The sequence below is a fragment of the Amphiprion ocellaris genome, chromosome 17, assembly GCF_022539595.1.
Source record: "Amphiprion ocellaris isolate individual 3 ecotype Okinawa chromosome 17, ASM2253959v1, whole genome shotgun sequence".
NCBI lineage: Eukaryota > Metazoa > Chordata > Actinopteri > Pomacentridae > Amphiprion > Amphiprion ocellaris.
In genome coordinates, this window is record NC_072782.1 from 18777861 (window position 1) to 18800536 (window position 22676).

The 22676-nt window shown below is 38.2% G+C and overlaps 1 protein-coding gene across 3 annotated transcripts in view; it reads right to left on the bottom strand.

Annotated features, from left to right (window-relative positions):
* The window catches only part of pde8b (phosphodiesterase 8B), a 91687-nt gene that overhangs the window by 20864 nt on the left and 48147 nt on the right, over positions 1 to 22676 (bottom strand). For all 3 annotated transcript variants that reach the window (XM_023276380.3, XM_023276379.3, XM_035951043.2), the window contains exons 4-16: positions 20665 to 20724; positions 18093 to 18150; positions 17695 to 17783; positions 17507 to 17585; positions 15631 to 15771; positions 15455 to 15543; positions 15317 to 15371; positions 11249 to 11300; positions 9939 to 10016; positions 9237 to 9313; positions 5700 to 5864; positions 4562 to 4607; positions 3595 to 3724 (exon numbers count right to left, since the gene is read on the bottom strand). In XM_023276380.3, the coding sequence (XP_023132148.1) occupies positions 3595 to 3724; positions 4562 to 4607; positions 5700 to 5864; positions 9237 to 9313; positions 9939 to 10016; positions 11249 to 11300; positions 15317 to 15371; positions 15455 to 15543; positions 15631 to 15771; positions 17507 to 17585; positions 17695 to 17783; positions 18093 to 18150; positions 20665 to 20724 (1119 nt within the window). The remainder of the gene's footprint in view (positions 1 to 3594; positions 3725 to 4561; positions 4608 to 5699; positions 5865 to 9236; positions 9314 to 9938; positions 10017 to 11248; positions 11301 to 15316; positions 15372 to 15454; positions 15544 to 15630; positions 15772 to 17506; positions 17586 to 17694; positions 17784 to 18092; positions 18151 to 20664; positions 20725 to 22676) is intronic.

A 22676-nucleotide genomic window follows, 5' to 3' on the forward strand; every position in this document is an offset into this window, starting at 1 on the left:
GAACCCCAAGCAGTTTCTGGTCTTTCTTTTTTTTTTTTTTTTTTTTAATTCCTGTCACATTTTTTCCCCCACTATTTCCATTATTCCACTATTATTATTTCTTCCACCATTACTGAGCGTCCCATAACTCCACCGCGTTTCTTGGCAGAGTTATGTGACGATCAGCATCTCTTTGTCTGTCTGTCTGTTCGCAACAGTACTCAAAAACGGACAAACGGATATGGATGGAATTTTCAGGGAAGGTCAGAAATGACAAAAGGACCAACTGATTAGATTTTGGGAGTGATGTGGCTTATAGTCTGGATCTACAAATTTTTTTTAAAGATTTCAGTATCATTGCGAGATAGCGGCATGGCATCACTGAAACTATGACTACAAGTGAACACTACATCAGCTGCCTGTTGGCCATCACGTGATTGCGATCCTACTACAAGTCCACCGTTGCAGTCTTATCGGATTTATCCGTCGGAAATGATACAAGGAACAATTGATTAAATTGTAGGGATGTTTCCGAGTCAGATCAATTCCCACCGCCTACTACATATTTAGGTCACGCGATTTGGTATCCATACATAACGTACACATGCATAACACACGCCTGTACTCAGTGCAAGGTCATTTTGTTTATGGGTACATCTATATTAAATGGTCACATTTTATGTTGCCGTGATTTCTGATCATCAATAACTAATAAACAAACGCTGCATTTCTAAAAAAAAAACATGTAAAAAATAATTTTAAAAAATGCTGCATTTCTGAGAACGCCATATGGGAGAATGAACAGCCTTGGCGGTGTACTGCACTCTCTGAGTGCTTTTCTAGCATTTCTTTGTAATATAACAATAATAATTATAATAATTTTATTTGTATAGCACCTTTCAGAAAAACATTAACAAAGTGCTTTGACAGGTAGAACTTAGTGATCAAGGAGAACTTTACTGGAAGGCAAGTCTATAAACATGGGTTTTAAGAAGTGATTTAAAAGAATTTACTGATTTGGCGAGCCTTATCTCCTCAGGCAGGTTGTTCCAAAGCCGAGGGGCCGAGAGGTCACTCCTGCATTTAAGCCTTGACTTTGGAACAACAAGGAGGGACCCACCCGAGGATCTAAGGCTGAGCGAGAGGACATACGGGGTTAACATGTCTAAAATATAGCCAGGGGCAAGGCCCTGGCAAGCTTTAAAAGTGATCAGTAAAATCTTAAAATCAATTCTAAAATGGACAGGGAGCCAGTGGAGGGAAGCCAGAACAGGGGAGATGTGATGTCGTCTGTTAAAACCAGTAAGAAGCCCAGCAGCTGTTCTGGATCAGTTCTAGGCAGGAGAGGGATGTCTGTGGAATACCTGATAAAAGGGAATTGCAGTAATCAAGACGAGAAAAAATTAGGGTATGGATGATTTTTTCAAGGTCTGACCGAGGGAGGATCGATTTGATTTTGGCAATGGTTCTTATCTGGAGGAAGCAGGATTGGATGACTTTGTTGATGTGGGATGTGAAACTGAGGTCAGAATCAAATAGGATGCCTAGATTTCTGGCAACAGGCTTTACATTTGTGGATAGTGGACTGAGGATATTGGCGGTGAGGCTGTTGAGGGGATTTGGAGGGTTGAACAGTATTATTTCAGATTTGGAGTTGTTGAAATTGTAAGAAGTTTTGTACCATCCAGCATCATTATAACAGTTAAGAACAGATGCTAGGCTTTCAGCAGGTCTCAGTGGGAGATATATCTGTGTGTCGTCCGTGTAGCAGTGAAAAGAAACATTGTGACACATGATAATTTGACTGAGCAGGAGCATAAAAATAGAGAATAAACATGAAGTCCTGCAGCTCTATGGGAACACAACAACCATGGCTAGAAGTAAAGAGAACTCAAAAATGTCTTTTGTGTAGCACAACAAAGTTATCGTGCTATAAATTCTATATATAAAAAAGAAAAAATTAAACTTGAATTTCTGAGATTGTTATACAAAAATGGAAAAACCTGTAATTAATGTGTACAACATCTTATTAGATGCCTACAAATGTTACCATTACTGGAAAACTGGTTCTGTATACATAGACATTTTACCTATATTTTTAATTTGCTTCTATCTGCACTGTGTAAACACAGCCTGCAGTTCAGATGATTTTTTTTTAACAAAATTTGGTTAGGTTTTATGACAGAATGGCAAATCACAATTGAGTAGGTCTGTCTGAGAGTGAAAAATCTGTCAATTCTCTCAGTTTTTACAGTTTCTAGCTCTGATAAATTGTGTAATTTGGGCATTAAAAAAGATAACAAGCCTTTCAAAAACTGTTAGGTTAAATCTAATCTGTTATCTGAGAGCCTTTCCTGAATATACTTGAATTTGAATTTCTGTTTCTAGTCTTTTTGCTTTTTCCAACACTGAATCAAGTGCCATGCCATTCAGCATAGGCGATCATTTCTCTCCATCTAATCTGATCTTTTCCTCTCTGAATTGTGACTGTTGCCCGTTCCGTGTGTAGCCATGATGCCAGTCCGTCTATCATTTTCATTCTCTGTCTGCCTCGGGCTCTCTTCGCATTCATTATTCTAGTTGTGACAATATATTCCAGGGTCTCTTTCTTTATGATGTGTCCAAAAAAATTTGCTTGCCATTGCCTAATTTTGTTCAATAGCCTATAATTAGTGTTTAGTAAGTTCAAAACATCTTCATTGCTCATTCTGTCCTATAAGATATATGTAGCATGTGTCTGTAAAACCATGTCTCTGCTGCAGTGATTTTGTTTAACATTTTATTACTTATGTTCCAAGCTTCACATCTGTACATCAGAACTGGTAGAATGTAGCGCTGAGAGTCCTCATATGGATGGTAATTGCTATTTGCTTATTTGTCAGTATATTTTTCATTTTCATATATTCTGTTCTTGCCATTGCTACTCCATGTCTGATATGATTCACACCTCCCATCTGATGTCATCCATGAACTGAGATATTTGAAATGATGAATCTGCTTCGGTATTTCTCGGTCTAATTCTATGTTACAAATTGGGATGACATTTTTCTTTGAAATTGCCATTATTTCTGTTTTCTTTTTGTTTAAAGACAGACCAAGTTTTGACTCTGTATTAATTATGAATACTACGGTTTGCAAGTTTTCTTCACTGTTCGCTATCAGCACTGTGTCATCTGCATAACGTATGTTTTTTGTGTTATAATCTCTGATGGATATTCCTGGTAAGCCTTGTATTTTCCTCATGATGTTTTCACTGTACAAGTGTCAGGTCACAGCACACATCCCTGCCTGAGTCCTTGTTTTATTGGTTATTCTTCACCAATTTTGTTGTTTAATTTCACTGCTGCACTTTGTTGGTAATACAGTTTTTTATGATTTGTAAATCCTTTCCATCTATGTTTAAGTCCTTTAGCATCTGCATTTTCCAACACTGCATAGGTTTTTAGGCACAAAATTGTGTTTATAATATGTCCTCTTTTAAAATCGAATGATTTTATGACTTTCCTGCTTTGTTAATGCCTTGTAAAGCATTATGTGACTTGGGTTTAAAAAATGATCAGTAAATAAAGATTATCATGATTATTGTTGCCTTCCTTGATTCTATTGTCTTTGCACCTTTTGTGTGTAGCTGCCTCCAGGTCCAGGATGTTGAACTCCCAGCATTCCTCATCATTCAGCATCTCGGCGATGGATGGAGGGACGTCATTCAAAGTGACTGGGATGGCCAGCTGGCTCTGGCTCATATCTGCAGACAGACACACATATACATACACCGTTCAAGGTTATTTGACCATAAAAGGGGCAAACCTAGAGCGTTCTACAGATAAGTAATGAATGACTGAACTGTTCTTGGCTCTGCAACATCTACACACAGGAGCAGAGCAAACATAGTCTCTCTGGTGCTTATGAACGCTGTGGAAAGATGACTGTTTAAAGAGTGCTGCTGGAGCTGCAGCGCTGAAGTAAGGATGCAGTTTCACTTGATGAAAGAAGAGACAATTTCTCAGAAAACCGACTCTAGACGTAACCCTTTTCTCAGTAAAGTGCTCTTGTGACTTTAATACTCATCATTGGCTTAGGTAATGAACTGAGACGGAAGAATTCACAATCCAGAACACTAAAAAAAAAACGCTGTGTTGGTTTCATCACAGCTACCTTAAACTTAATAATTATTCATGAGATTCAATCAAGACAGCAGAGCTCAAGTTCTATAATCTCTGTGTTGAGGGCCTTAAGCTGCAATAGCTGTGATCCCACACATTGTTAACACAATGATTCATTACCATTAACTACTGTTTTTGCTTGTCTTAGTCATTTTGTGTGGGAAGTGTGAAAAAAGATATATTATTGTCACAGTTCTGATAATATCTGGCCTGTTGTTTCCTTTCCCCCACCCTTTCCCCTGTTTTATACTCATTCTATTTACTTATTCAATCTTTAAACTTGACTTAGTATGGTGACTTGTCCATTAAATGACTCCGTTTTGGGTATTCACTCCTGAAACTGTGACAGTAACAATCACCCTTATTGTTTTACTTCCTATTTCTCTTTGGCATCAACACAGTGATGCTTAAAAACTTACTCTTGCAGAAAACATATTCGTTCCCAGAGAGTCTCCTCAGCCCATCCTGCAGAAAAACAGAAGAAAACTTTTTTTTTGCAAAGATTTAAACAATAGACTTACAAGACAAAGAATAGAGATTGTGTGGTTCTATATTTTTCTTAGCATCATAATATCCATGAACCCACCAAAACCTACAATATGTCAATTTAACTGTCAGTATTTTGGCTGCTTACTAGTTTTCAACAAACATTAGTCAAGCTGGAGTAAATGGTGTATTTCTTGGGGACAATTTTTAACTCTGGATCAACACACATTTGACGTTTGAACCCTCTGAACCCCAAAACAGGCAGGTTTGAAAGGCATGTTATCTTTCAAAATCATCACCAAAATTACACCTTTTATCAGAGTCAAAGAAGATCTACATTGTAGATGTATGGCACACAAAAAAAACCCCAGATACTCACCATCCACTTTATTAGACGCACCTGTGAAATCTGATGCACTTCAGTAGAATATCTCTGCAATAAATTCTACTTTTATGAATATTTTCAGTTAATGTTGACATAGTCTATAAGGCGATGATTCTACTTAGTGGTTATTATTGAGGTCATAATAGATGGTGGTGATGCACTGGACTGTGGAACATTCAAACATGTTCCTAATATATTAGTGGAGTGGATAAAATGTCATGGACACAAAATCGAATGTTGTATTGGACTGCATTAGATTTCACAGATGTACATTCTAAAGTAGCTGCTGAGTGTATTTCAGGCTATAGACACAAAAACAATACTTATGTGTTGGTGCATTTCATTTTCAAAAGATATGGATGCGAGAAAAAACATAACATCACCAGCCTTTAGAATATTATGGTATACAAAGATCTCAGCTTATAGAACTGAAAACCTGCTTTCAGAATCAGCGTGCAGTGACTCACCTCATAGTAAATTAAATAAACAGAGATTGTTGGCACTCCACAAATACAGATTTGATTTGATTTTGGAAGCCAACAATTTCTTGGTTCAACAAGAATGCATGTTCAGTTTGGTACACATGAGGTAAGGCCGTTCGTTACCGCTCCTTATAAAGTGTTTCAGGCATCTGTACTTATGAATGAACCCAAAAGCCCACAGTAGGTGCACTAACTGTCTCTTACACTCATGAGCCCCCCGACCAGGTCATTGGTGTGGGGGTCGTCCTCTTTGGAGGCGAGCTGAGGAGAGTAGAGCTCGGTGGTCCTCAGGATCTCCAACACTCGATCCAGAGCCTCGGCCACTGTCACCGGACTGCTCTCCTGGGCTGCATTGATGATGTTTATTACCTGGGGATGAGGAAGAACAAAAGTCCCAATTCTGCTGCAGGCATGATATCTAAAAAACGACTCCACAAAGAGCCTTCTGCAGCGCACTCTGTAACAGTGTGCTCCTTTGTTGGTGGATGAGTCAAGAAGATGTGCATGTGATGCTGTGGAAAACCCGTCTGGGGCAAAACAACCAAATAAAGTCACATCTCAAACACACAAGAGCATCACAGGACCTGCAGCAGGAGGCAAAGTGAGACAATGTCACATACTGTACACTGTATACTAACCAGCCTACAGCCTGACCTGCCCAACAGCTGCTGCGTCTGCCCTGGTACACCTTCCTGTCATGACGGCATGGTCACGGAGAATTCAGAAATCCCCAATCAGCTCTGAACACTTTCATTTAAAAGTCATGTTCACGAACACATGCTGTAAAAATCCCCCTGATGTTGCTGACGTCAGCTGTGAGGTGTGAAACAATGAATCCAAAGACACTTTCACGGTAATATCATAATAAAATTTACCTCATAATATTTTAACACTGACTTTATTCATATTGCACTTTCAGAATCAAGGGGTTATAAAGTGTCTTAACAGACGACGCAACAGAGGCTAAAAAGCAATATGTCAATATTAATCAGGCTACCTTTATTTACACCACCGTTCAAAAGTTTGGGGTCACTTAGAAATGTCATTAGTTTTGAAAGAAAAGCATTTTTTTTCCGAAGAAGACATTAATCAGAAATGTCTAGATATTGTTAATGTGGTAAATGACTATTCTAGCTGGAAACTGCTGATTTTTAATGGAATATCTCCATAGGGGTACAGAGGAACATTTCCAGCAACCATCACTCCTGTGTTCTAATGCTACATTGTGTTAGCTAATGGTGTTGAAAGGCTAATTGATGATTAGAAAACCCTTGTGCAGTTATGTTAGCATATGAATAAAAGTGTGAGTTTTCATGGAAAACATGAAATTGTCTGGATGATCCCAAACTTTTGAATGGTAGTGTATATAACTCATCTAGAGCAACTGCAATTGAAGGTGCTTTCTAATATCGCACTATGAATTTACCTAACAAGTTTAATATTAAAATTAAAACCTGACAATATTATATAAAACTCAAATTTACCTGACAAAAATTGCCGTTTTTTACAGCTTAATATTATGGGACATAATTTCCTTTTTAAAAAAAATGTGATTTTGAGTATAGCTACCTTGTGTTGCTCTTAACACCTAATAAAATCCTCTTATATATTAATGCAAAAAAACAATATAAGAAATAGTAGTAAATCTGAATTAATAACTTCTGTTTACCACACAAGTGTAAAATGTACTAACACTAATCATCAAAAGAGTAGCTCTAATTTAACGAAGTCACCTGAGTACATTCATACGTTGTATGTGAGTTAGTAATGCTGTGATACTGATTTAAATTCTGGATGTTTTCATGTTAATCTGTCAAGTGTATCTCTCAACAAGATATTTTAAATGCTATTGAAATATGAATCTATTTCCAGAAACAGATAAGACCCGAGCTTTGCTTGGGCTTGCATTTTAGATTTCTTCTAGTTATTTGGGAGAAAGAGTAACCAATAAATATAATAATCGGATAATAACTATTATTATTATTAAATTATTATTAAATTATTATTATTATTATTATTATTATTATTATTATTATTATTATTATTATTATTATTATTATTATTATTATTATTATTATTATTATTATTATTATGAACAGTATGCTCTTTTTGGAGAAAAAAAATTGTACCCACATATGTGGACGCCACAAAGTGGAATAGTTTTTGAGCTGGTAATTTCCCCTATTAGCAGTCAGTCGACACTCCATAACAGGATCAGTCAAGTCACAAAGAGGCAGTAAAAGCAGCTCTAATGGCCGCTGACTGATTCTACGCTCTTACAATAATATACTATATTAAGCTTAAATGTGGTAGCACTTCATTCCATTTTCAGTACTCATGTGCATGGCCTGATGTGAAACCAACTGGTAAATGGCCATAAAATATTTTTCCTTGATGAAACTCCAACACATGTAGCCTGCAGGAATGTTCTGCTGAGTGTTTCATATGCTGGAACAAACTTGTGTTTTAAAGAGCTTAAGGCAGAATTGGGTCATCAGCGATTCAGCATGAAACTGTTCATTGAGAGACAGTTGTGATTTAATCAGTTAACAGTCGTCTCAAATGTTGAAAACTGCTTGTATTCGACCTCACCGACCCACACATCCAGCACTTGGAGAACTGTACTGAAAACACAACATATTCCCACGATGCACGGTGAATTTCACAGACGGGAGTGTACCGTCAAAAAATTCACTTTTACTCCGTTACTTTTTATTGTTTTTATATGACAGCTGGGGACGTTACGTAGAAAATGGTTAGGGTCAATATATAATTACGGGAGTTTTTGTAACATAGTTGACAGGTATCATAGTTGACACTTTTGCTGATTTCAGGCCTAATATCAACATGGCTGCCTACAACCAAACACCACATGGCATTTTTACAGAAAGATTGTTGTACAATATTATATATACAATTGAGTAAAATTGAAATTGAAAGTTATTTATAAAGATATTGTAGTAAACCTGTTGACATGCGATAAATCCACACTTGACTCACACACTACTTTATATTAAATAACTCAGAAAGCCTTGGAGTCTTGCCAGTCTTTTCTTCAAGAGGAAATGACATCATATGGAACAGGTCATGTGATCTGGAATTAACACATTTCCTTGAGAGGTGATTTTGTAATGGAGAACTTAGTTGAAAGTGATTTCTAGGGCACAGATACTATTTTCTATTTTCCATATAAAATTTGATATATTGCCAAAAAAACAAATATCTGTCATGATTATCTCTACGTAATAAAAAGAACACAATCAAAGCAATTTTTGAATAAACTCATTTTATTATTGTTTAGCTAATTAGAAGGTGGTTGATATTAAATTTGGAAGGTTATTGAGTTGACATTTTAGTGACATCCAGTCATTTTTCATTAATAAATGATTGTTTCCATAATAAATAATTCTGGAATTTGTAAAGACATGATCATAATGAACACAAAAAACATTATTTTTTTTACTTTTAATAAAAATGTATCCAAGATATAGCCCATGGACTTCAAAAGTCCCTCAATTATACATTGACCCTTTAAGCAGACCCATGCAGCAAAAAGTTGCTTGCAGATATTTAGTGTACTTTTGCTGCAAATGAAAAACTCTATAGTTTAGTATAGAGGCTCATGATGGAAGAAAACCACTGTAGTCAGCTAGAAATAACCCTGATTTTCCCCAAGAAACATCTTAACACAGGGTAGGATTGTGAGGTTTGCAACAAGCCTGAAGGCTCCAAGCAGCGTACCTTGGTGATGGGAGCCTCGATAGTCATGGAGTGAATCCTGGCCACAGAGGAATATCTTCGATTCTGTAAACTGGGAGCTGCAATTTAAAAAATAAGCATTTTGTGTGTTGTGATAATAATCGTGGTATGGCTATTAATTCACACTAATAATAATAAATTTTGCAAACTAAAGAAAACAGATCACAATTGTTAGCCGTCAAAAGGCATACAAACGAAAGGGAAGGAAGGAAGAATATATGGATGTAGGATGATAGGAGAGAGAACTAAGAAGATGTGAGAGTGATGATGATGTCTGATGGACGGAAGATGGTTTGACTGAAGGAGACAGAAGCAGGCGAAGCAGAGGAGAGGCAGCACTCAGCTGAGATACCTGAAATTAGCAGCAGCTGCATCAGTAAGTGAAGGAGGGAGGAGGTACGTATGTCATCAGCCCACAACATCTCTCTTTAGGATCTCTTTAGTTCAAGTACCTACTATAACACAGTCTGACTCACTCTCTGATTTGCCATCTCCATTCATCCTCCCAGTCTTCATCTCCCTGCCCCATTCCTCCTTTGTGCTCCTGCCTTTACTTTATCCCCACTGTATCCATCCTATTGTCTCTCTCTCTCTATTGTTTTCTGCTTATCTTCTCTATAAAATGGCATAAACTGGACCTCCATTCATTCACAGACTCAGAAACAGGCTTTTGAATGGTCGTACCGTCACTGCCACGGGAGCTGAGCGATCTGGCGTCAACTGAATCTTTCCTCCTGTCTCTGTGACGTAGAGAATGACACTCTGTGGAGGGAAGTAATGGACGTTAAAAGCACAGTGTGTTTAGATGGAGGGACTGATTTATACTGACATGGGGATAGTGACGATATATGACATTTAAATTGACCCAATTTGCGTCTCTTATGTAGTATTACAAAGTTTGTAAGTATCTATTTTAAATTATTATTATTTGGATCAGTGGTTAGCACTGTCGCCTCTCTGCTAGGAGATTCCAGGTTCGCATCTTGGGCTGAGATCTTTCTGCATGGAGTTTGCATGTTCTCCCTGTGCATGTGTGGGTTTTCTCCGGGTACTATGGCTTCCTCCCACAGTCCAAAGACATGCTGAGGTTAACTGGAAATTCTAAATTATCCACAGGTGTGAATGTGAGTGTGATTGTGTGTCTCTATTTCAGTCCTATGATAGACTGGTGACCTGTCAACGGTGTCAGCTGGGATAGACTCCAGCCCCCCCCACGACCCTAATGAGGATTAAGTGGTACATAGATAATGGATGGATGGATGGATATCGTGTATAAGATTTTCTAAGCTTTTCACGTTTTGTTACAAACCGTTCTCTTGCTCTTTCTACACGTCACAACTGTTTTGCTTGTAGTTCACTAATGGAGCAAGCAGACATTTCATTCATGGCTACACTTTTGCTTGGATTAAAAAGTAGGGTTACGGAAATAGATTAAAAAGTGTTAAAGGCGAGAAGGATGTTGAAGCAAAACCTACATGGTTTTGTTACATAATTAAAATGGACAGTAAAAAGAAATATACAATTTTATATTTTAACATCCAATCACTGTTTTCCCAATTTACTTGTATTCATTTTTATGTTGTGCAGATTTTAAAGCCTTATAAGGCTGTAATTTGTGATATTTTATGAAAAAAAAATTGACTTGACTGCTGGTATATGAATCACAAACATTGGAGAACATATGTGCCGAGACAAAAGAGACTTTTAAATCAACTGAGTAGTATAAGACATTTTTTGTATTATATTATTCACAATCCAGTTTTCTAACAGCCCTACCCCCAGAAGTGTTATCTAATGTAGGCTGTATATGTAACTTTTTGAATCTTGTACTAGTATATATTATACTGTATACACACAAGAGTCACAAACTGGGCCTAATGTAAATCATGCTGTTCCATTATTATCATTAATGTTTTTGAAGACCATCTTTACATAAAAACGTATCTTTGCAATATGAGACATGTCAACAGTAAATCAACACAATGTTGTGGTACCTGACTGAAAATGCTCCCCGCTGCATCTCTCCTCCTTATTGAACTTGTGGACCTGAAACACAGAGCAGCAGATGATTAACTTGGAGGTGTGACTGTTGGTTTGCCTCCACTGTGAGGACTAAGCTCAGTCTAACTTCCTGCTCCTTGAAAGTAACATGCTGGCAGGATAACTGCTGTTGATTAAAGACTTAATGCGAGCGAGCGATTCGATGTTCTTTATACTTTGAGGTTTATCGTGTCTCACCTCTGCAGTCTGTTGTATTGTTACAGTACAGCAGTTTAATGTGCTTCATTTCAACTGCAAGCAGCCTGATACAAAGGCTTTGTGTTACAATTAGAGTGTTCAAACATCTGCCATGCTCCATTTTCTTTTCTGCATAACCTGCATGTGACTGCAGTTATGTACCATTTCTTTGAGCTTTCCAAGATTCTCTGAAGACCACATGTGACTGTAAAAATCAGCTATTACAGAAAAACCAAAGGGATGAAACACTAAGGGCGGTGCTGTACCATGAAGCCCAAAAACAACAGTGTTATCTGGAACCACAGACCCAACAATGACTACTTCACATAACCAATAGTGAAGCCTGGTCAACAGCTCCAGCAACTACTACATTTCTGACAGAACTCTTTGCTGAACGATTTCTCTTGTTGGTCCAATTTAGATGAACTAAAACTGTATAGACAGTATAAAAATACATCCATCTTACATTTTCACTTGTTTAAATGTGTATAATCCAGGTTTAATTGTGGCTTTATGGAAAGGACTTGTAGAGACTCTTAAAGGCTGAAAGGATGAAACCAACTTTTCACAACTCAGTGAAAAACACTGCCGAATGATGCAATGCAATGTCATAAGAGTCTTACATGTGCTCATTTTGTGTAATTTTCTTATAGTTTTACCAATAATAATAAATAATGACTTTAGTAACTGTTCCATAACCATTACATAAAAAGCTTATTACACTGTGTGTGAGTTCTCATGTACTTACACATGCCTGCATAATCAGATGATCATTAATCATTAATAATTATTTTGCATAAAAACAGGTTAAATGAGCAAAAAGGCTGCAGGAGTCACTTTTGTACAGTCTATATGTGAAAACTGTGCAGTATTTGCATAGTGGCTGAAATTGAACCAGTCTTGTGACCACTGACCATTAACTTCTTTGTGAACTTTTTGTAATGTGCTTTTATTGTGATCTATTATCCTTTGTTTCACTGTCATGTCTTTTTTTCTTTTTTTTTACCTGCCTAGGGACTAGGCAGGAATATTTGTATCTATCGCTGTCTAAATAGACGTTCATTAATGTGCACTGTCCCTATCAAATAAATAAATAAATAAATAAAACTTAGGTGCCATGCAGTAAATCTATTACACAGTTTGGCGTCCTAATTAAAAAGTTGAATCCATTTTTTTTTTTTTTGTTTTTCTTGCTCAATACCTCAGTTTCTGTCATTATTGCTCTCAGCCATAAAGAAAATGTAATTAATTAACATTTGACCAACGGGTTGTTTAGATCAGGCATCAATTATGTCTCTAATTAAATCCAGAACATCACTATTTCAAAAAACAGCTGAATTTAATATGCTGATTCTGGTTGACTATGATAAGTTGCATTCTAGCACATTTTGTCAGGTTCATAATAACACACCTTCATACAGGTGACACTCTGTACAGTACATCCTGTTAGTCACACAAGGTTATGTAGATATGAATGTGCAGAGCCTCTAATCTGGTTACAGAAGATTTTCCTCACCCAGTGATTCACTGCACCTTTACATCTTGCTGACAGCGCAACATGTATTACATGTATGTAATAATGAACTAATTCATCCAAGCATAATTCGTCGTATTTATTCACTTTTTTATGCACAAAATTAGGAAAATATAATTTTGATAGGGACCAGTGAAAGGGGTTGCTTAAATATCAATTTCATGTTGTTTTAAAAATCCATGCCACTCCAACACAATTGCTCATTTTGTTGTTTTTTTTTCTAAAGCCCTCCTCTCGAAATAAGTCTCTTACTCTCAGGTCTCCGGTGGGTCCCATACTGAGTAAATAGGATTAAGACAGTATAAACACGTCTAATGACATACACGGTCACCAGATTTAGCTGGCTGCATCGTAATGGGCTTGTTGGGCTGCAGAGCACAAACAGACATCTAAAAAAACATCTTTCAAATTAACTAGACTAAAGCTGGGAAATAGTTGAGATGATGATGGCCCTTAATTGAGATGAAAAGACAAACAAAACTGACCCTAAACCTGCTGTAAGTCTGGAGTGCTTAGACAAATACTGCTATACTAAACAACACAATGTAATGGAAACCGTTGTCTGCAGCCAAACGTCTGGGTGGGAAAAGACGGGGAGCAATGTGTGGTTTTAAATGCTCAGAGGAAAATGTCCTCAGCAAGGATACAGTATCGGAGCAGTGGTATCCTGAAAGGACCTCTGTGGCCTTCTTTGGTTATCAGATAGATAACAGCATCTCAGTGAAGATGCAGCACATCCCTAATGACATGATTTAGTTTAAAATATCATCTAATACTAAACTTGTGTTCCTACATTGCATTTGCTGTTCTCTTCTCTAATTTGTGGCGAACAGGAAGCAAAAGGGACACATTGATAACACTGCTCAGTTTGACACTGCACTATTCAGGTTGTGGGGGATCACTTCCATGGTTTGGAGAATGGGATCAGTCCCTGCCATGTCTAAGGATTCCCGATCCCAACCAGGAATGAATGCCATTTGGCTTTGGCAGGCAGATGCCAGCGGCTGACTCACCTCGTGTGCACACGATGAAAGGGAGCAGTGCGCTAAAGCTAGTCCCTATGCAGCTTTGCCCTGGGTATAAATAGCCCTGGCACCTGGCTGCTAGCCTTCCCAGGCCTTAGTGGGGGATCCTGGTGCTTAGCCGTAGCTTAGCATAGTATGACGTTATTGGCCTGGAACCCAGCTGAGAGCAGCGACACACCTGCTTCAGAGTAACTGTGCATGGTGCTCAACAATGTTGGAGGCCTGCACGGCTGCAAGCCCCGCTGAAGTACTTAAAGCTGACACTTAAGCCTACAGTTCATTTGAAGTATTTTGTAAAACTGACTGCCAGCAGCGTTTGCAATCCACGCTTAAGTCCTGCTTGGACCCAGCTGCTCATTTGTTCAGCGGCCCTGATTGAGCCAAGCTGTGCTGTAGCATTAGGACCGCTGAGAGACTGACGTTTGTTTAAGGTCCACAACAGAAAAACCAACTCACTGTTAAAGTCTTTTGCAAATGACATTTGAAGCATTTTTTTTTAACTTCAAACAGCTGCTAGGAGGCATGTAAGCTAAGGATTTTTGATCTGAGCCTGAAAAATTAGCAGTTTGGGCACATTTAGTTTTACCCTCTGATAGTAGTAAAACTAAAAGTACATTCAGTAGTTTTACCCTCTGGTTTGACGGGCATGTTATTTTAAGAAAATCACCTGAATTTCATCGTTTAACTGAGCCAGAAACTGTCAAAATAGAAAGAATCATCAACTTTCCAATAGTTCTAGAACTGCTCATCTATGATGTGCTGTTCTGTCAAAAACTTCATCACACCTAAGTAAAATCATTTAATTTTACATGTCTCATTTAAGTGTTGCCAAAAAGAAACCATTTGCAACAGTTTCTGGCAAAAACAAAAACTGCTGCACGCCAAGGCACAACTGAGAAGCCACAAGTGATTCAGTGGTTACCAACAGTCGTATGACAAATATTCAGGGCTGAAAATGAGCCCACAGTGAGTAAAAAAGTTACAGAAGCGAATAAAAAAAAAACTGCTTGGGGTTCAGAGAGTTCAGATGAAAAAATGCTGCTAATGCACAGGACTATACTGCTCTACGTATGAATTTACCTAAACGAGTTCATGCTTGATCAGAATAAAGATTTTTTATTAAACTTATTCAAGAACCTCTGAGGTTTGTAGCTAAACAGATAGCCCCAACTGAAATGCAATACAGTATTTCAAAAGAAAACAAACAAAAAAAATGTCTGAAAACAAACTTATCTGTGTGAAAGATTATTAATCATGTGACTCACCTGATTATTGTTGTCAATATGAGGTTTCTTGATGGCTACAAAATGTCGAATTTTCCTATAAGGAGCAAGAGAAGAATCTGTTAGGAAATTCTTTGAAATGTACAGTTAACACTTTAGGTAGTTTGAAATGTAGCTCACCCTCCTTGACCGATAACTGGTGTTATCTTCACATGCTGCTGTATGCTGTCGCCGGACTTCTTTCTGGCAAAGTAAATGCCCTGCCATTCCTTGAGAGACAACACAGCAGTCAGACTATGAAACAGTAGCGTCTTATTTTACTGAGATGCAGATGGATGAGTGGATGTGTGACTGACCTTTCCTTTTTTGATGCAGGTGTTGATGGTGTCCAGCAAGTCAGCTCTGTTCTTGTCGCTCTTGGGAAGTTCAGTCAGTTCCTTCCCGATCAACTCCCCCTTGTGGTAGCCCATCATCCGTTCAAATGCTGGATTCACATACTGCGACAAACCAGGAAGGTGTTAACTGATAGGTCTGGGACATCGGGTTAGTCTTAATGTCCATAATTACCATGAAAAGTTTTCAACTTCCCAATGGTCCTTGACTGTATCACGTGTGATGTACAGTTGTAACATTTCTTAAAAAGTACTGTAAAAATATATATTTGTGATCAACTGAGCCAGTGAGGCTGATTCGGAGTGCAACAGCATTGTGGGGAAGTCTGGCAGTATTAGCAGATGGGCATGATGTTGGTTTTGGATTTTTCAGTGAGATTTGTTCAAGCTTCAAAAAAGAAAAGTTTGACGTTTTGCTGAGTCTGTACAGTATATATATGTGTACGCGTACATATGTTGTTAAGTCTTTAATAATTCAAAGCATTGGTAAATTTTTTTTTTTTGTGAATTTTTGTATGAATAAATGGTTTCTTCCGGCTGAAAATGACATTAACAAGTGTTTCTATGTTGTTTCTTTACACAAAGAAAGTCCTGTCCAAAACTATTCATACCCCTTGGCTCTGTTGTCAGTTTTTGAGAAAATGCTTCTGTGTCTCTCCTGATAGTCTTCATAACTTCTACAATGCTGTAGAGCCTTCTAATACACTATAAACTGAGAGCACCTGACAAATTAGCTGCCTAGAGAGCAACTAGTCAACTGCACGTCATAGCTATAACTAAAGAGCTTGTAATTATTAAGAGAGAGCTGCTCATTTTGGTTGATCACAAGACAGTGAAAGGCTATAAAACCATATCAAAGTGCTGCCAGGTGCTACTGGCCATAGTGCAAAGCAGAGTCACCAAGGAAGAGGAGTTCCACACTATGGAGAAGAATCTAAAAGGATGTGGTAGGGAGACAAAAGTGACTCCTGCACCAGTACGAAGAATCCAAGGATCAGCACCAAGATCATCTTAAGGAATTGGAGCAGTTCTGGTAGAAACATCCGACACTGAACAATGCTGATCTCCATGAACGAAGACAAAGCAGGACCCAACTTATACACATAAAACCTCAACTGACAAAGGACAAAGTTTCTGGTCATAAGTTATGGTCAGATGAGATGAAAATAGAGTTGTTTGGACACAGAGATAAAAGAAAGGTGAATCATTCAAACCCAAGAACACCATCCCCACCGTGAAACACGGTGGTAAGAATGTGATGCTGTGTTTTTATGGTCCAGTCAGCCTTACAGCATCAAGAGTTAGGAGAACGATGTTAAGATTGTGGAAGAGTGAGTCAATAGAAAAAAAAACTCGTCCTTGGAAAGCATTGGAACCTTCTGATGAGAACTGATCTAAAACAAAGTGGTGAAGAAACATGAATGAAGATGTGGGAGCAGCACAGAAAAAATCCAGAACCGAATTCATCGAGAATCTGAGGAGGAACTGAAGACCAGAGGTGACGGTGATGAAACCTTCAACCTTAAAGAGCTGGACATCATCACAAAGAGGAACATGAAGATAGACTGTTAATGGCAAATAAAAGCTTTTTCACCAAAAACTGAGAATGAAACATTTTGGACATGGCATTTTTAATAAAACATTAAAAACAACAACATAGAAAGAGTTCATTTAACTTTAACATCTCTAACACAAAGTCTTACTGCCTTTTGTCACTTGTTTATGTTGTTTCCAGCCAGCAGATACCTTTTGCTCAAATGAAAATTCACGACAAATCAAAATTTAGCAAGGATAGGAATAATTTGGAGCTGAACTGTATGTATGTGTGTAATATCCCTACCTGTATAATGTGGTCCTCACTGGTGATCTCCACAGCCTCCTGACAGTGCTCCAAAGCAGTGAAGATAGAGTTACAAGCCCTGTGGATGAATAACACCACTGTAATCCAGCAGCATGTCATATTACAGTATGTCTGTGCATGTATGTAGGACTGCATAATATGGTTAGTGTGATTTTGCTCTGCTGTACCTGAGTTTGAACTGGCAGCGCACCTCTCCATGTTCGATCTGTATGAGCTCATTATAGCAGGCTGATACACTGCTGTTCTCCACAAACCTCTGGAGGCCAAACAAGGTTAAGTAGTGTTTGAAGAAAAGGGAGACAGAGAGAGAGAGTAGTGGAAAACTGAATGAGTCAGGATTCAGTCAGTAGCGACTTGTTTTGAAACCTCCTACGTCATTTTCACACCATTAAATCCCGCTGACAATAAGAGCCCCTTTCAAAACTAGCACCATGCTGCTATTTTAGTGTTTGAAATCTCTTTAGATACCCAATAAAAAAAGCATAAAGGAGAACCAAGCAGATCATGCTGAGGCCTACATCTGCTATAAACACAGTCACAAGTGCAGGCAAGTTGTTGGACGTACTCTGCTAAATCCAGCGCAGAGCAGAGGAAGAACAGATGGCTCCTCCTGGTCAGGCGGTCTGTACAATGACAGAAAAGAATGATTACCATCTGCAACCACAATCATTTTTCATAAACATGTGGTCCATACCTACAGTGTATGGAAAACTATGCTGCCTAAATGCCCTGTTTTTCTCAGTCAGCTTGTCAGTGTGAGTGATAGGATCCAACGTTAACACGGTATTTTCTGCCAAACTTATTTCACATGAGAGATTTCTGTTTTTCATTTTCACCCTCATACAGTCCTGATGAAGCACATTACTGTCAATCTGTCACATAAAAGCCACTTTTCAAATACTGTCAGGGTATCAAATAGTAGCACAAGCAAATAAAGGTCTGTTACTAACACAGAAAAAGAAACACGAAAGGAGGTGGAAGTAGACTCTATGTACCTCACTATCAAAGCAAAACATGCCTATTTACACAGTCGGATTTCATCAGTATAACAACAGAGGTCTGACTTTCTCCTTCTGTTTTTTGACAAGAATATACCTCAATTCTTTATTATGCTTCATATCTATGAAAAAGAAGGTTGTTAGGAAGTGCTTTATTCATGGTGGCACATATATTGCAGTATAAACACCTTTATTTGGAATAATACTTCAAATGGCCTTGCTGTTAGTGCCGCTGGGCTAAACATATCCAATTTAAGCTTTTATTGCTGATATTATTCAACTCTGTCTCCTAAAAACTATATATATTCTTATGCGATTAAACTGCATTCCCATTCATGTTTTAATTAAATGGATTTTCTTCCCAAACGGTGAGACTGGCTTCCATTTTGAAGGAGCCACAACAACCGCATAAGGAGGTAGGAGGGCAGGATGGAGGCAATAGGACTTATACTCACTGGGATTCATGTCCTGTGTGGGACCATTATTCTTAGACTTAGTTTTCACTTGTTTATTTTTTGGTATTCATTTGCTTTGTCAAGTTGGCTGCAGAAAATATCGCCTTTTGGTTGACACTTGAACAACAAGCTTTTTAGAAGCTTGGTTCAATTTAGGTACCCAAACTAAATGGCTAGCTTTAGGAAAATACTACGGGTTAGGAATAATTTTGCCCCTTTTACAACATTTTGAAGCTTCTCCTTCATTTTGTGAGTTTCCAGGGGGATGAGTCCAGCCCCTTCTAATATTTGACTGGTTGGCTGAAAACAGTAAAGCAATAAATTAAGTATGTCGATATGTTGATTTAAAATGTATCCATGATACTTCACAAACAAATATAATCCAATAAAAAATACATTTCATTGAAAACTTAACAGTTCAGTTGTATAGGAAAGTGATGGGACAGTCTTGATGAAGCACATAGTTGTAAATCTGCCCCTAAAAGTCAGTATCAAAATAAAAGCATGAACAAATAAAGGTCAGTTGCTAATTAAGGAAAAAACACTGAAGAAAATTGATCTAAATTATATGTAGCCTACTTTCCTTGTTAACTTAATGTACTGACTGATGTCAAGTCACAGGACACAAAAATCTACTGCTTCCTTTGTTACAACTCCAAAAAAAATGATTTGTTTTGTTGAGCCCAAACCCTTTTTTTATTGTGAAAAGGAACGCTGCAAGACTTGCAATGTGAACATTTTGCAGGAGATGCTTTCATTCATGGTGGCTTAAAATTGCATGACATGAACCTAACATGGGAAACTTGATATAAAGGCCTGTCTTTAAAAAAAATGTCTTTGAAAGGCTGCTCTGTCAGCCATAAATTATATTCCTACACAACTAAACTGCATTGTCAGTTACATTTTGAAGGAAACATGTATTCTGCTGGATTATGGTTGTTTGTGGTGTAGCATGAATACATTTAATTTCAACACGTCTTCATCATTTAATTTATCACTTTACTGTCTCTGTTTTTCAGCCAGCCCATCATATATTAGATGGGACGGGGCTCATCACCCGTGTAACTCAGAAAATGGTGGAGAAACTTCAGATATGTTGTTAAAGGGTTGTATTTCAATCCGTGATATTTTCCAAAACCCAACCAAGTAGTTTTGGTGACAAAACTGAACCAAGCTTCTAATGTAAAAATGTCAACCAAAGCATGGTATTTTCCAGAACCTAACAATGTCGTTTAGGGGCCTAAACTGAACCAAACCGAGAGTGAAAATTAAACTTGAGTCTAAAAATAAACCTCAGTCTACTGCTGCTGAATTATGCCTCCATCGTACCTCCTGAAACAGACTTTGTGACTCCTTCGAAGTGGAAGTCTTTCCTACGACATCACAGTCTTACCTTTAGAGGAGAATAATGTTTCTTTTGAAACATAAATGTGAATGCTGTTTATTTGCATGGATACATCATTTTTAGGAGACAGGGTTGTAAAATCCTTTGATTTGGAAAAATAATCCCCCCTTCGATTTTGACCTCCTAAGCAATATTTTCTAAGCTTTGAATGATGATAACACTTCAGACAAATACCTTTTCAAAGGCTGATTTAAAGCCAAGCATTCAGGGTCTTTAAGTCCTTCTCTCACAAATCACCCACAGAACATAGTGCATTACAATTCACAAAATCAAACTTACTTTTGTGGCACAACAGCGAGAATAACTGTGTTTTCAGAGGGCTTTGTGGCACGGACCATCCTGGAAATAAAACAAATGCAGATTAAAAGTCAACAGGAGTTCATTTCATCCACACTTTGAGCTCAGGCGAAGCGGCTTGGACTCAGGTACAGGATAAACATGTGGGCAGATTGGAGGTGATGTCACTGCCGCAGAAGGAGGGCAGAACATTTCTGTTCTTTACACAGAAACACCAAACACAGCATGTGCTTCAGAGGTTCGGCCACAAAGCCACACCGCTGGCAGGACGTACGGGAAAGTGGCCGGGAGGTGGAGGAGAAGTGAGCAGAGGGTGACGGAGGATGGACGGATGAACGGATGAACGGAGGGAGCAGATGATGGCAGAGATCCTCACGGAGGATCAGAACGGGAGGAGGGAAAAGAAAAGAAAAAACGGTGTTGGGGAAAGGAGCAAAGGAGCAACGGACAAACATGGAGGAGCTGCCAGACTGTGGTGATCAGGAGACAGGAGAGACGAATGGATCTGTTCCTATACTTGAGGAAATAATAAAGCACTTACAGTAAATCACTCTACAAAATATATGCTGGTGGCTTTTGGTCAGCACTGTATCTAACAATAAGTGTAGCCCCAAAGGTCTGCAGAAAATCAAACCCAGAACCAGCCCTCATTTGTCTTAGCTAAAAATAAGCTGTCTTTTAAATAGATGTCAAAAAAGCCAGAGAAATTAGTTATTTACATTAATGGCTGCCTTCTACATCCACATTTAACTTGACAGCATTAAATCAAATGAGGAAACCGACATGTTCAAAATAATGTTGAGAAACTTGGCAGGAACCGGAGGAAACAGCTTAGGATGTGCAAATTTGTGCATGACTAAAAATACTTCCCAAATAAATCTTGAGATGCTCCTGCAGGCCATAAAGTAACGGGGGACAGACCAGTATAACCAGTATGAACTTACCAGCTGGCAAAATACAGGGAATGAATGAGGTTATTCTACAATCAAGCAAGCTTTTGAAAAGTGGCCAGGGGCATTTGCTGTGGAAAAATCGACAAAAACAAAACAACCTTTTTCAAGCCCTTGTCTGTGTGCTTGGTTTCCCTGAGCTACTGTCCAGCTTTCAAACAAACTCACAGTGTATAGTTAAGGCTCACTGAAGCACCACTCTCCTTTAACCTTTGACTTGGGACATCCAGTAGGCACTGTTGCCTTTTGGAGTAATGCCGAATTGAGCAACCTGTGAACGTCCAGCTAATGTGGAGCTTCACGTTGTTGTCTGTGGTGCTTCCGGTGAACACCAGATGGCACCATCAAGCACTCCAACTAGAAGGTCCCACAATCATTTACAGAACACCTCCTTTTAGACACACAGGCCTCAGACCGTTAGATTTTAAATGAACAATTAGATGATCTTTGTCTTGTTTTAGGCTGATCAAACCTGATCAAACTCTATTTAAAGGACCCATTTTGTTGTCCCTTTTCAGCAAAGTAAAAAAAGTGCCAGTTTAAAATAACACAATTTTTTTTTTTACCACAACTGTACAGCTGTTCTATATGGAGAACTAAATATTTTCTAAATGTTTTAGTAGCTTTAAATACAGTCAAGCGACTGCTGTCCTTGCCCCCTTCAGGAAGAAGACTCTCTCTGCATCTGTGACTGTGGAAGAAGTGTGTATGACCAGGGCTGTCTATCACTTCTGTCTTTCTGAATGATCACTTCACATCCAAATATTGCTCTTGCACAGCCATTGTTTTAAATGTATGTGTTTGTCAAGTTTGACAGAAATCCAAAATCAGTAGTTTGACAGTGCAGAGCCGCAGCTTGGAAATGGCTCTGAAGTAACTTCTAGTTAACATGTAGAATTAGTGGGCTGTGTTCCACTCTGTTCCATTGTTTGGCAACAGAAACAGAAATATATGCAATTCAGAACAGTGTTTCTGGGAATTCCATTGTATTAAAATGCACTATATGTGAGCACAGAGAGCAGGAGAGAAGCAAACAGAGTAAAC